At 39.4% G+C, this 14,397-nt stretch overlaps 3 protein-coding genes across 10 annotated transcripts in view; 2 read left to right on the top strand and 1 right to left on the bottom strand.

Moving 5' to 3' along the window:
• Positions 1-1,561, top strand: part of abr (ABR activator of RhoGEF and GTPase) — a 126,474-nt gene extending 124,913 nt beyond the window's left edge. For 4 of the 5 annotated variants that reach the window (XM_007545838.2, XM_007545839.2, XM_007545840.2 and 1 more), the window contains one exon: positions 79-168. In XM_007545838.2, the coding sequence (XP_007545900.1) occupies positions 79-168 (90 nt within the window). Of the gene's footprint in view, positions 1-78 lie in introns of all 5 variants that reach the window. The other variant, XM_007545837.2, reaches the window with a different exon arrangement.
• The window catches only part of specc1 (sperm antigen with calponin homology and coiled-coil domains 1), a 98,070-nt gene that overhangs the window by 4,939 nt on the left and 78,734 nt on the right, over positions 1-14,397 (top strand). The window contains exon 2 of one of the 4 annotated variants that reach the window (XM_016668270.1): positions 7,809-7,844. The gene's annotated coding sequence lies outside the window, so the exon portion shown is untranslated. The other 3 variants (XM_016668274.1, XM_016668269.1, XM_016668272.1) reach the window with 3 other exon arrangements.
• timm22 (translocase of inner mitochondrial membrane 22 homolog (yeast)) lies at positions 3,059-6,129 on the bottom strand. The gene is made up of 4 exons (XM_007545833.2): positions 5,787-6,129; positions 4,636-4,832; positions 3,707-3,779; positions 3,059-3,609 (listed from the first exon to the last, which is right to left on the bottom strand). The coding sequence occupies exons 1-4, from the start codon at positions 6,043-6,045 to the stop codon at positions 3,533-3,535; spliced, it is 606 nt and encodes a 201-aa protein (XP_007545895.1). The 5' UTR covers positions 6,046-6,129; the 3' UTR covers positions 3,059-3,532.

Genomic DNA, 14,397 nt, shown 5'->3' with positions numbered 1-14,397 from the left:
TTATTGTCCAGCCCTAAGATAGCCTATAAATTCTGTTAATTTTAGTTTATTTACATCACTCCTCCTCTCCTTCTCCAGGTCCAGGTGTTGCTCTACTACCTGCAGCATCCTCCGATCTCCTTCGCCGAACTCAAGCGCAACACGCTCTACTTCTCCACTGACGTCTAAAAAAAAAAAGCCGCCACCCCGCCGGGGTCTTCGCCCGGACCGCGGGGGTGACGCAGCGCGACTCCACCCAGACCTCAGACCACCCCACCACCCAGCGCTCCAGCCTCAGCTCTGCTCCCAGCAGACCGCTCGTCTCTGCTGCCATCCCTCGCTTCTCCCATCTGAAGAGGAAGACGAAAACGCTTTCCGAGGGCGGTTTCGGAGAACGCTTTCCGGCGGCAACGCGACCGGCCTCTGTGGGAGCACACCGGGGAAATGTTCAGACGGGTGTCTGGTTGGGGGCGGGGCAGAGACCACAGCCTGGAGCAGTGGACAGGACAATGTCTGAGTTTATGTTTCCTGATCAGAGGCATTCCAGAAAAACAAAACAAACATAAAAACCAAAAAAAAAAAACAAAAAAAACCCCCGGCATTTACGTGTTTTATAATAATGTTCCTCATTTGTTTCTATTTCCTTTCTGGTTTTTCCTGGCTTCGTGTGTGCGTGTGTGTGTGTGAGAGAGAGAAAGAGAGAGAGAGAGAGTAGGACTGTGGATGTCTTCCACTGAGAGCGTGAATTTGTGTTAAAGGGACTAAGCAAACTTCCGAGGCGGCTGGAAAGCCATTCCAAGAAACGGCAAGGATTGTCTCCGTAGGGACAGAGGACGCTCCTCTCCGCTGAGTCTTGGCCAAAATTAGCCCTATTTATTTTGAAAATATATATATAATATTTGTGCCTGTACAGTTTTGTGCAACTAGAGACGCTCTCTAAGGAGTCTGTCTTTTTGAAGTTTATCCAGGTAGTGATGTTTCTTTTTGTTTTGGTTTTTTAGACCGTTTTTTGTTGTTGTTGTTTTTGTATCACCGCGTGGTCGGTGAGCCGTTCTGAGAAGATAAATCTGCCAGTTCAGTTCTGATCACTTTGTAGACGAGCGAGGGCACACGAGGGTTGACGGCGGGCGGGGAAGGGGGGGGAATAACACCACAAACGGAACAGTTGGCTTTTATTTTCTTCCTCTGCTTCTTCTTGCATTTCAAGCCTGTTCCAAGTGTGTGTTGCTGCACCAGTGTTATCTGTAGGACGATTTTGCGTAGACGCCCTCATTGCATGTTCAGCTTGTCGGTGAAATCCAGCCGGGTAACACAAAGGTAGGTCGTCTCTGGGAAGGAGAACAAAGAAATCGATACAAAGCCAACCTTTCTGCTATCAAGCCTACATATCTTAAGAAAATGCAAGCACTGCTAAATGAGTAATATTTGATATTTTTAATATAAGAATAAAAAGAAACAAAAACTGTTGTATTTTACTTCCTTTGAGAAGAATTTCAATATGCTGTAATATTGCGACTAAATGTCCATGTGAACTTTTTCCCTCTTTTTAAGTAAAATTAAAAAAAAAATATTGAAGCACTCACTTTGTGTCTGTTTGTGAAAATTATTAATGTAGATTTTCTGGGGTTTTTTGTCACCCTTAATTCTGCAGATTAATACACTGTTAATATTAAAGATTACCAAAGTAAATAAAAAAGCGGTTTTTAAAGGATGATTTTAATTAAAAGACGAAAAAGAGATCGAAACATACCTGGTCTTTGATAAAACGTTAAATAACTGAGATTAAACACAGACTAGCTAGCCACATCCAGGTCCTGATCACTGCCAGAAAGAAGAAATCACTAAAGAGAGGTCAGTGCAGTCACAAGCGGTCGAATGCGGCCATAAAGGGTCAGAACCCGGTGATTCCTTGTGCCGGTACCAAGTCTGGATAAATGCAGATGTGTCAGAAAGAGTATCCAACATAAAGCCTAAGATAAACCAAAACCTCGCAAATGCTACATTGCTGTCGTTGCTGCCAAGGACGGAACGACCGGTTATTAGCTTTAGGGGTCAATAACTCTTTCTCGTGAGGCCAGGATTATGTATTCCTCCATTAATAAATTAAGTAGTGATTTGAAAACTGAAAAAAAAGTAGTCTTCGACTGATATTAGGATATATTTAAACGTTGAGGAGTGACAAAAATACAAAAGAAATCAGTAACGACTTTTTCATAACGCTGTCTTCCCATATTGGTAATGATAGCTGCTTAGAAAATGGTGTTTAAATGTGAAGATGGCGATAAATATTTTAACAGCATTAAATAACATCATGTATCAGACCTGTTGTTTCCAGCAGCCACACTGATTTGGAAAACGCTTCAGAAATGCTTCTCGACGTTTTCAGCTTGTTTGGAGACTAAATCTGCGCATGTTGCACCCTCTAGTGGCCAATATCCGTCATTGCTGCCAATGACTCTTCCAAATGCCACCAGCTCACGCAGACTTTGATAAACATTAATTTCATAGGTCCATATGTTAATTTCTTTAACTAATCTTATAGAGCCACCAGAAAGTATTTACACCTCCGTCACTTTTCCCACATTATTGTTGCAGAATCCTTAAGAACAGATCAAACAACACTTAATGACAAAGTAAGAAAAAACAGAATTTTTTTTCTAAATTTATGGAAAAATATAAACAAAAACATAACAGGTTAGTATTGGCACCTATGATGTTCCAAAATGATCTCTAAACTGATCATCCAGGAGATCCTCCTGCAGCTGGAGTTCACCAGTGAATCCTATAGACTGGACATGATTTAAAAGTTAATCACATCTGTATTTTACATTTAATTCACTAAAGAAAGAAAATGTTTGGTTGAAGCAATAAATACACGCCTATATTTCTAAATACATGCTAAGCATACATCACTGCTGCCACCAACTGGTTTGGAGGGGAACTGCAGGTTTCAGAGACGTGATCTACCTTGTAGTTAGTGATGGATTTTATTTAAGGGCATCACTAAAGGGGTCTGAGGATAAAAGCCCGTTAAATATCTTTACTATGTTTATTTTTGTAAGAATGAGGACAAAGAGCATTCATCCTCTTATCTCCTTTAATTCATAATCGGGAGCACAATGATAACTAGTAGTGCCATCATACTGTACACACAGATTGACAAAGAAAGAGGCATTGCATGTTTCAGAAAATTCCTGAAGTCAAAAATTGAAACTAGAATACCTCTTATTGTTAAAATTACTGAGTGAACGAACCGCTTAAAAAAAACAAACTTTAATATAAATAATCCTACTTGATTACATCCTGTCTATTTATATAACGAGTCTGTAACCAAATAGCGGGTTTCCGGGCCTCGGTATCAGGACCCGGGTGCGGAAGTTTCTTTGTTCATGAGATTCTGTGACTGGAGACGCAGGAACATCCCCTACAAGCGCTGTTCAGGTCCCAGCAGAGTCCCTGAAGCCAACCTTCGTCGACCTTCCTCTCTGTGCCCCGGCTTCCTCGCAGCAAGTCCACATAGAAAACAAGTTCTCGTCCGTAAAAGCCTCTCGTCTCATCGCAAGTAATATTCGATGGCAGCGGAGAATGCAGCAAATCCTCCACATCCGAGGACTCCGGCTTTGAGACCAGCTGCGCGACGGACAGAAGAAAAGGAGAAATGGAGAAACGACATGAAGTGGAGCCCAGTTTTAGGGTGAAGCCAGTGGAAAAGGAGGAGGTTACCTACCGCGGAAGCCTATGGCTCCTCCGGTCACACAGCCACTGTACACCGCATTCTTCCAGTCAGACTTTCCTCTGTGCTGCAAAGCAAATGGATGCAAAAACACTGATGGATTTACCTTCAAGGGGACAGAGACACAACAAATGGAGGACAAAGACTGCGGTTTCCCCTCCAAAGTCGTATTCGATAAATTAGAATACAAGTTTAGATGAGGCCCGTTCGTCGGGTTAAAAGTATGTTTTGAAAATAACTTTTACGCAGGTATTAAACATACTTTTTATTAATTTCACATTTCTAAATTTTTACATAATTTTTTTATTTGTCTGGTGTAATGTTCTAATTTTAAATCTCATCTTTTCGTCACCTGCAAGTGGAAAATCATAATTAACAGAAATAAAGGCTTTCAAACATACATCTGTGTCAGTAGAGTGCTGCATCATTACAAAGATAATATATCTTTCTTATATACATTGTTTGTTTTACATTTAAATATGTATTTATATGAATGGTTAATTGATGCTTAGATGCTAATGGTATATTGAATTAACTTTTCAGAGAAGGGGTAGACTATAAAGATATTTTTTTCTTCCAACTACTTATCGTTCAAAACTTTTGTAACATGTGATATGTTTATTTTAAAGTGTAAATGAATGAAATAAACAGACAGATCAATAAATATAATGTGTTTCACTTTGTGATCAAGTTCCTGATTTAAAAGCCCTTTTGAGTAATATTCAGATTTAATCAGCAGAGGGCGCTCTAACACCTTTCCTCAGAGGTTAAAACGGCAAGATCGATATTTAAATATCTTGGAAAATGTATTATAAATTCTTTACAACAATAATAATTTTTAAAAATAAGACACAATCAAAATGACGATACAAAATGTCACATTCAGTGTCACGTCGGACAAAACCGGAAATGATGCCACTCACTGATTCAATGATGCACTCGGTGCAGGAAAACATGGCGCCCACAATAGCAAAGTTCTTGGCGTACGACATGCCCCTCTGGCCCATGTCTTTCAGGACCTCTCGAGCCGTCGGCGTCCTCAGGGGGTCTTTGGGGTCGAAGCCGACATTGGTGTCGATACCAGCTGTGAACACACCAAAAGCTCCTCCGAGGACAAACCCTGTGGAAAGATAAACGCTCCATTATCAGATACAAATAAGGAGTCACTAGAAGCGAAGAACACACTCTCATCAGCGTTTTCAGAATCATCTTTAAATCTGCCTCCCATTTTGTCACGTTACAACCAAAAGCTTTGCTGTTTTGCATTGGAATTTTACCGGACAGGCCAAACCAAAGTAATGAAAAACCGTAAAAGGAACAAGATGCATGTGTTTTTTTTGGCTTGGTTCTTCTCTGCGAAGCAGCTATAGCTGCTTCATTTATGAAGCTTATCTTCATAAATGGTTCAAACAACTTGGTAGGTTTATGTGATCTGTTATTCCTATATCCTCCTGATTACCAGGAAAATTAAATATTGTCCAATCACCATTTTTTTAAATCCCACAGTCTTTGTAAGGTAAGTAGAATACTTATGCACTTACTTTGTCTCTTCCCATAAAATGTTATTACTGATGAACGCCATTTTTATGAATTAGAAAAAGGCCTTCCCCTTCAAAAAGTCCCACCCCTTCATTGTATCATTGAAAGGCCCTAAATGTCCTCTCTAGATACCAAAAGGAATTAATTCAGTAGAATGCAGGGGGTGGGAGATATTCAAGTTTAGAAATGTCCTCTACAGAGGACAAAAATGAACTACTGGTAGTTAAACTTCTCAACTTGACCCCTGACCTGTATTCGTCTTCATGATGCGGTTTTGTTTACTAATGTTCCCCAAAGAACATCAGAGGTTTTCACCAACAACTACGTTTTTCTTAGATTAAATGACACACAAATTATGGACTTTATTAAAAATAAAATAGTAAGTGACTTCTAAAAGTTGGCTGCTCTGGATTTTATGTTCCTTAATACGGATCTATGCCACATTGATTTTCTTCCATTTGAAAGAAAAGTGACAACCATAAACCATTTTGTATTCACTCATAACCTAATTATCCCCAGGTGTGCGGTTGTTTACCTCCTACACAGGCCAGGACCGACTTGAAGGCGCAGCTCTCCATTCCCCTCTCTATCATCTTCTGTTCGTCGCTTTTCGGAGGCACCGGCAGACCCCCCATAACTCCGGGGCTCAGATCTTTAATGGGCCGCTTCTCCCCTACCAGGTGCTCCAGAACCATACTATACTGGATCGTTGGACTGCCCATGGTCGGAACCGAGGAAGCTGGACCTGTAGAGTCTGAGGCAGCAGCATCTGCAGCCCCCGTGGACGCGGCCATGTTTCTCAATGACACTGCTCTATGTAAGTTTAGCTGTGAGCTGATAGGGTGCAGATTCGCCGAATTATTTTCTAAGCGCAAGTTAAGTTTTGGTGGGTAAAATGTTTGTTTTCTTGTAGAAAAAAATATATCTATGATCACGTGAAGAAAACACAACTTGAAACATCATGTCTCTCTTAGTGTCTTAGTGTGTATATTTTTTAAAGTCGCCACTGTCTCTTAAACTCCCATCCGCACATTCGACATAACAGCCAAGTGTGTGTGCTCATTCACAGTCAGCCGATGAATCATCTTGCATAAGGGGCAGACGAAGCGGTGTGGGAGGAGATTGTCTTTAAAACACATAGCAGATCATTTTTGATAGCGGCATGATATCAGAGACAATGACAGCGGCGTGATATTCACCGTTGACAACAGACTTATGCAGCAATAAGTTGTAAATAAAGTATTTTTGAATTGAACTGAATTGAAACACCACTCGGACCGCCTGCTGGTTAACACATGGTGTTTTATTTATCAAATTCCATTAATTTATTTGCTTTTTCAAATAAAGCAAATAAATCAATAAACAGTCACTGAAAAAGCGACTGTTTATTGATTTATTTACTTTACCAAACATTTAAAGCGACTGTTTTTCAGCTTTTTATTTCCCTTTGTTGATCAATCTTGGTGAACAAAAGTTGATGTCATCTCAACTTTTGTTCTTGACCCAAAACCATCCTTGTATTTATCTGAGTCACATGGTCTAAGTTAGCTTCCTTTAGAGGTTTTGCCCTCTTGCGTACTGCCCTAAGCAGTGGCCCCAAAGAGAACGATACCCACCCCTAATTTGATATCTGCTTATTCTTCCTTCTTGACCAATTTTGTGTGCGTAATCATTTTCTTTGCATGAATTATATAGGGGAAAGGTGAAAATTTGTCAAACTCCAACATGTATTTATTTAAATCATGCTCCCTCCCCACACACGCATAGAATATTGCTCACCCTTGATCTTCAAATAATTCCAGACCACAAGTTAGGAGTTGTTGTGGTATTTTAACGTGTTTCATCTCAAGAAACTCATATCCATCAAAATAAAAATCAACACTTTCAAAATGGAATAAAAGATTATTGGCCCTCCTCTGTCTGAACCTCTGAAGTAGCATTGGATTATATTCCTGAGCATATATAATTAGGTTTACCATGAAAAATTTGGGAGATTTGGGGAAGAAATGTAATACCTGGTACAAAAGTGATCAAAGAGTAAAAGGGCTATTGCTCACTGATGTACTAACAGTTGAGGTTTGCTGGAAATGAATTAATATTGAATATGTGAGCAACAGTAAAATAGGTTAATAGGTTAGGTTAATAATGACTTTTTATTAGAAATTTAAAATAAATAAATAAATAAAACTTCGCTTTGGCAAACAACATGCCATTGTTCTTCTCACTCCAGGGCATCAAAGAAAGCCAAATAATCTCAAAGTTTGACCATATAATACAGAGATAATACTGAATTTCAGAGTCATTGATGCCCAGGTTTATTTCCTTTGATCAAAGGTATACAATAAGTTATATAAACTTATATAAAATGCCGTTTTACTTGTTATTTTTGTCCTGTCCGTTTCTCATTTTTGAAGCATTAACGACTACGTTTCCCAGAAACCTATTCGAGCACTGCGCCAAATCATCCAGCACGCGCTCCACCCACCGGCTCAGTCAGCGGGTGTCACTTTAATGACTCGCGTGAGCGAGGCGGCGGCGGTAGCAGCATCACAGAAAGCAGCAGCAGCAGCAGCTTCGCCGCATTAGCGAACAGGTGAGGAGAAGAAATGGACTACATGTTTCTATCTTTTTCTCACCTTACAGCTTTCCTTAATTTTTCTCCAGTTCACTCAGGTAAAATCCAAATATTTTAACGTTACTGCTGTCTTGTGTCGGACATTTAAGAAGGAGTCTAAGTTGCACGGGACCGGTGTTGGCTTGGCCGGGGCAACACCGACGCAGAAGTGACTGTCGACGGTTGTTTACAGTGTTAGTGAGAGTAATTTTGGTTTTCACGGTCATTTTATAGCTGACGTGTTTTCTCCTGCTTTATATAGGATGATAGAGTCCAAGGACATGTTGTTTCCAGGGTAATTGGACCTGGAACTGGCTGTATTCTTGAACAGGTGAGGGGAATCTCGCCTGCAGGATGTTGGAAGTCTACAGGATGCTTCAGATAATTTAGTGAATTTCGCTGCACCGGCGGGGTTTGTGTGCTCAACAGGGTTCCAGCTCGATCAATACATCCCATCTGCTCGATCAAACATCTGCTTAGTTTCTTTAATTGTTGTCTAGAGACAGAAACCTAATTCTCTGATAGACTAATGTTTCTTAGTCTATCAGAGACTGGTTTTGTATTGCTTTTTTACAAAACAAATAGGCAAATCTTCCTATTTGTGTATATTTTAGAACTCAGTCTTTTGTATTAATTTCTTTGTTGACTTGGCTATATGTTTTAGATCAATATTCTTCTGAACGATCCAATAACCTATTTTCAGTTTACTGGAGGGTCACCAGACATCTATTTATAATGCCCCAGTATTTCAAGAAATCCAAGCACTACAGTTCTGAGAGAAAAGATCCAGGCCCAAAGTATGCTGGATGATTCTCCACCATCCTTATCAGAGGCTATGTGATGCTTCTCCACATGTTCATCATTTTTGTCATGCCAAACCATTTTTGAATGCTCAGTATTTGAAACATGCAAATAAATAAATACCTTTTTATTTATAATGCCATGTTTAAATACAGTTTAAACAGTGCTGTACCATCATATCTAAAACTATTATAAATCGCAAAAATAAAATCAACCAACCTTCAATACTGATCATATCAAAAATGTTAGGAAAAGGCCTAGATTTAAAAGGTGAAACATTAATTTGGACTTAAAAGAAGTGGCAAAGTGAGCATATTTGATATTTAGGAGGAGGTGTTTTGACAGATATGTTGCAGCAGCTGAATCTTGTTATGATGAGATACAAAACTTGTTAAAATGAGATTAATATTTTATTAAAACCAAAATATGTTCTTGTTTCATCGAGAAAGACATAATAAAACTGCAAGTCTTCACAGGATGTTTGTCATCTGGAAGAAACAAGAGTGAGAAAGACGGAGAGATTCTTTATGCCTTTTTAAGAAGTCATAATCTGCCAATGGAAAGTATTTTTATGTCTCTCTAAAAAGAGAAATCTTCATGTTTTTATTGACGTCTGTATCTCGTTATAACAAGATACAACTCCAGAATTTATTTCCTTGCTCTGGCAGTTTACCACTTCCATAAATAAACATGTCCAGCACTGTGAATACATATTTTTCCAGTTGCTATTTAAATAGTCAAACTTACAACAGAGGGCGTAGCTTTAAGTTTAAACTCTTTTAAGTTGATTTAGAAATCTCGTCTCAGCAGATTTCAAAGCCTTAGACCGAGGTGCTGCTGGAACCTGCTGTTAAAAATATTTAAATAGATTTGCCTTGAGAATTAAAATGTTCCAAGAAATATTAAATCCATTAGTTTTTTTCTCCTGGTGCTTTTTAAAAATGTTGAGACATTGAATAAATGTCGAAAAGAAAGGAAAACAGAACCAGCTTAGCAGCTTAAGTTTTGTGTAAATTGTTGGTTTTAGTGCCAAGTTGTGTCCGGACCACCTTTGGGAGCATCAAGCTGTTCTTCCTGGTGTGATCAGCGAACCATTTGTTTCTCATTAGATCATTACCTTTGTAGTTAAACGAGCCATTGTTGCGTTTTGTGCAGCAGTTTTCTGAAAGGTTGCAGTTTCTGTCTTTAATTGGCCCGTCTAGAAGGTCTGTCCTGACTATGTTGTTTGTGACTCTGCTCCTGCCACGTAAACAGATGGATCATTATTTTATTCATAATGAAGATTCTTCAATAATAAATAATTTTTTTTATAACTATGAAGGATATTTGTATCTACAAGTGGGGAACAAAGACAGTTTGAATTTGAGAATTCATGTTTTTGAAGAACTCCACATCCATCTCAGTGTGGAGGGTGCTTGGCATTAGTAGGAGAGAAGTGGACAATGGATTACAACACTCCCTGTTTTCTGTTGCTTTTGGCAGAAAAGATGAGAGAATTCTAATATAAGGACTTTTCTTTAGGAGGCTTCCACTGCATATTTTCTTTATAGAATGACATTAAAGGGATGGTATTATGTATTTTCTGATGGTTATATCATGATGTTATCTTATTCCCTCATCAAAAACATGCCTGGGGTGTTGCCTTGATTCTTATATGCATGTTTGAGAAATCCTTTAATCTCCCACGGCAACCATTCAGCTGTGCAAACGCCTGGTTGGACCTAGCTCCACCTTTGGGGTGCAGCTTCTTCCTCAGAGCTGCGATTTCCAAGCTTCAGAGCTTCCTCCTTACAGAGGAGCCCTCCCCCACTAAACACCCACTCAGATCCTTCAAACTAGCCAGCAGCGATTAGCAAACACCTGGTCGAACTGCGCATCTGCTGAGCTCATTATACGAGCTACGTCTCAGAGCAGCGCAGGTAAAAACGTTGTTAAAGGGTTAATAGAGGAACAATATCATCAGGATGTTGTGATGACTTCCTGAAGGTGGAGTGTTTGAAAGACCATGAGTTTTTAAAAAGACAGAGGCCCAATTTCAAGGTGTTAAATTACGAAATCTAAAGGAAAATATAATCATATACATATATACAGCATATATATAACAGCTGTAGGTGATCTAGTTACCTTCAGTTGCTAAAATGGCACTACGTGTCTGGGAAACGCATAATACCGCCACCTTAAAGACTCTTTTCTTTTTTTTTTTTTTTACTCATGGTTAATTTGGGACACTGTCTGCAGGATCCAGGCTGTTTTCAGGACAGGCTGTTCTTCTAAAAAGCCGCAGGAAGTGCAAGTCATATGGCAGTCTGAGCAAAATCAAAACATCCGATTTTGTAATTGCTCATTTGTTAATGGAGCTGTTTCCTCAATTTGATTTGGACTGGATCTGTCCAGCAACTAACATTCAAAAGTAAAGATATCAGACTAAGAACTACAGCATCTACAATCTGGTAATCCATAGGATTTTCTTTGTTATTGATGGAGGTAGTTATGAATGTCCAACAGCAAGGAGCTGAGAGTTTCTCAACGACTCCTCTCATCTTCTGTTCAAGTCATTATCCAAGCAGTTCCTGTCATTGCTGTGCTATTTATAGCCAGGGGTTGTGTGGGGAACGTACACATCCAGCTGTATAGTGGCGAAACTGTCCTTTTATTACCCAGAAAATGTTATCTCGTGATCTCCTTGACTGCTCTGCTTAGTGGGAGGAATTCGAGCCTGTGTGAATGTGAGATGCTGAGAGGGGAATTCAAGGTCCCCGTCTCAGTGTTGGGGCCGACTCTGAGAAATATCTCCCACCAGCGCCGGTGTCCTGGAAACGGCTCACGTTGAAGGCGCTGCGGAGGGACGGCAAGGAGAAAACGAACTGTTTTCCTTCCACTGTTGGTTCTGAGCGAATTGGCTCGGGACGGGTAACTACATTTGCAGTGACCGTGTCCATCTGGTGAAATAGAAGATGCTGCAGTGATGTTCTTCTCTATTCAGAGATGCCAAATTACTTCTGTGGAAAAACACACACTAGTAGTGATGGATTACTGACTTAATTTAACACTTGGGACATTAATCTCTGTCTCGTGTTGGCAAACATTCAGCTGCCCCGATACTGAAGTGAAAGAAAATTATCCTAGATGAACCAACCCTGGTTTTTATGAGGTTTATGACTGATTAGATGAACCTTACATTCGCTTTACAGATATTATAGTATCCCTTGGTTTTTGTACTTTCAGATCCACTTCTGTTCTCCAATATTTTATGTTTTTGTCCCTTATGGATATAGGTAACACAAGAATGCTATTCAAGGATGCTATTTTATTGCTTTTGTCTTCTGAACATGATTGCAGTTACATTGCTCAGCAAAAGTATTCCTATCCGTTGGACCCATTCACATTTTATTATTCAACAAACAGAAACTACAATGCATTTCATATGTGAAAGACAATATCCTGAGTTATGGATAATCCCAGAAAGAAGACATGATGTAGCACAGCAACCAGGAAGCCGATGCTAACTCTGGATGAGCTGCAGAAACTGAATCTGTTGTCATGACAACTTTTGGTCACACACTCTTCAGCTCCTTCTTTTATGACAGCGGTAGGATGAAAGCCATTGTTACCGGTTTGTCGCAAATCATGTGGGTTACACTGCCAACATGTTGAACGAGGTTCTGACCAAAACTGAACTATGTGGCCTGCATGTTGAATGACATGAGAAGTGGAAAGAGTAGCAGTGCACATCATCCACGTGCTAGAATGGCCCGAGTCCTGAGCATAAATCCAACTCAGAATCTAATGCAAGACATAAAACGTCTTGCAACAGACTCTTTGCAAGACTTGTTCACAGATGTTCTCCGCAAACATCAAAAACTTCAGTCTCTAAATGTGCAAAGTTGCGAGACATTATCCAAAACACAGTAGCTGCAGGGACCGGTGGTTCTACGAATGATTAACTCAGGAATATAAATGCTTGCCACCGTTTGCAGATTGTCCAGAATGTAGAAACCCATCTCTGTATTACTTTGTGTTGATCCATCACTTTATATTTCAAGAAAAAAAACATAGAAGTTTGTGGTTTTAACCTGACAGCATGTATAAAGATTCAAGACACATGACTGCTTTAGGAAGGCATTTTGCTCAGGGTTTGTTTTTATTTTTTCTCATGTGAGATGGGCCTTCCTTATCAACTGGTGATGCTCACAGTAAGACAGTATAATAATCATAAAATACTTCCTACAGACCTTTGTTACCACAAACAACTCATGCAACCTGTTTTTAGTTAGCAGTAGTTCACAAATACATCAACCAGGCCAGAGAAGAAGGACTGGACTCAACAGAATAATGTTTTCAGAAAACTGACTTTGCAGCTGCTGAAACATAATGATCCTATATGTTAGATTTTTATTACACTTATTACCATTTTGCTAGAGGATGCATCACAAATCAGCACCTTAATTTATAGGTTTTAATAGCTTTTTTTTGTATAAGAGCGTAAAACGTTTCCAGCAGTCTCTAATTTATGCAGTCAGAACGCTGATGAGCCTTAATCCTGGATCAGTTCATAACGGGTTTCTATCAGACTCTGGAAAATCTTATCAGCACGTTTGAATTTGTTCTCCTTGTGGTAATACTTTTGACAATACAAGATGGTCTGAGGCGGTAAAGAGATGGGATGCCAGCAGGGCTGCCTGCATTTTCTGACAGCATCAGCACTGCTGTTAGATTTTCCCCTGAGAGAGGGTTTTTTTTTTTGTTTTTTGCAAAACAAAAAAACATTTAAATGTTGCTGTCATCAGTGTGGACTGTCAGAAGTGCAGAGCATTCATTTGTGTTCAAGTCAGATATGTATTTCAGTTGAGCAGCTTGAGATAACGGTAGTCCATGCTTATCTCAGAACTCTGTTTGAGATGGACTGTATGTATAAACCCACTCATAAACAATATGTTGCTCTCTCTGGCTGCGTTCCTCTGACTTTATACACTTTGAATCAAAATAAATGTGTCATTAGGTTGGTAAAGACAAGTGCAAGGTGTTACCACCATGAAGGTTTTTAAATTAACTCAAGTTGTTCTACATTTAAATTTAAAAAAAGACTCTTAATATCTGTTTATTCATGTAGAGAAAATTGACTTACAAAGTGTGAGTCATCATTGCTTATTTTCTGAACCATCTAGTTGGTTTTCAGTTGCCAGAAAGTCAAACAGCAAACCCGTTGGACAGATAGTGGGGCTTTATTATTAATAGCTGTGTCCTCTGAGGTCAGTGTGTCGGATATCCTTGTTTGTCTCAAAGCAGTGTTCAGCTCCCTTTCCTGTGTGTTAATCCACTTCACTGCGGGAAGAGAATAGCTTTCATAGCTCTCTGTAAGAAATTTTTAAAGTGGACTGAGGTATTCAACATTATTTGAGAATTATTTAACTGGAATTCAAAAAAGCAACGTAGCATAGATTATTTAAATGTTGCCTTTTAGGGCGGTTGCCCTTGACTGTAATAACGGATACTTATGTTGGAAGGTGAGTGGTTCTGATTAGCAGAGTGGAACTCCATTTAGAAATGGGCTAGCCAGAATTTGAAACCTAGCAGGTACCTTTACTGATTTTAGCTGTTTCTGGTCTCTAATAGATATTCATGCAAAATGTTTTCCTCAAGCCTTCCTCCTATCAGCTGGAAGTTATTTGGAGATCAGAGTTGACATCATGTTGCATGTTTGTTGAATCCTTTATCTGATATTATTGCCGAT

The sequence above is a fragment of the Poecilia formosa genome, unplaced genomic scaffold, assembly GCF_000485575.1.
Source record: "Poecilia formosa unplaced genomic scaffold, Poecilia_formosa-5.1.2 Scaffold14, whole genome shotgun sequence".
NCBI lineage: Eukaryota > Metazoa > Chordata > Actinopteri > Cyprinodontiformes > Poeciliidae > Poecilia > Poecilia formosa.
This window is presented reverse-complemented; position numbering and strand designations above follow the sequence as displayed.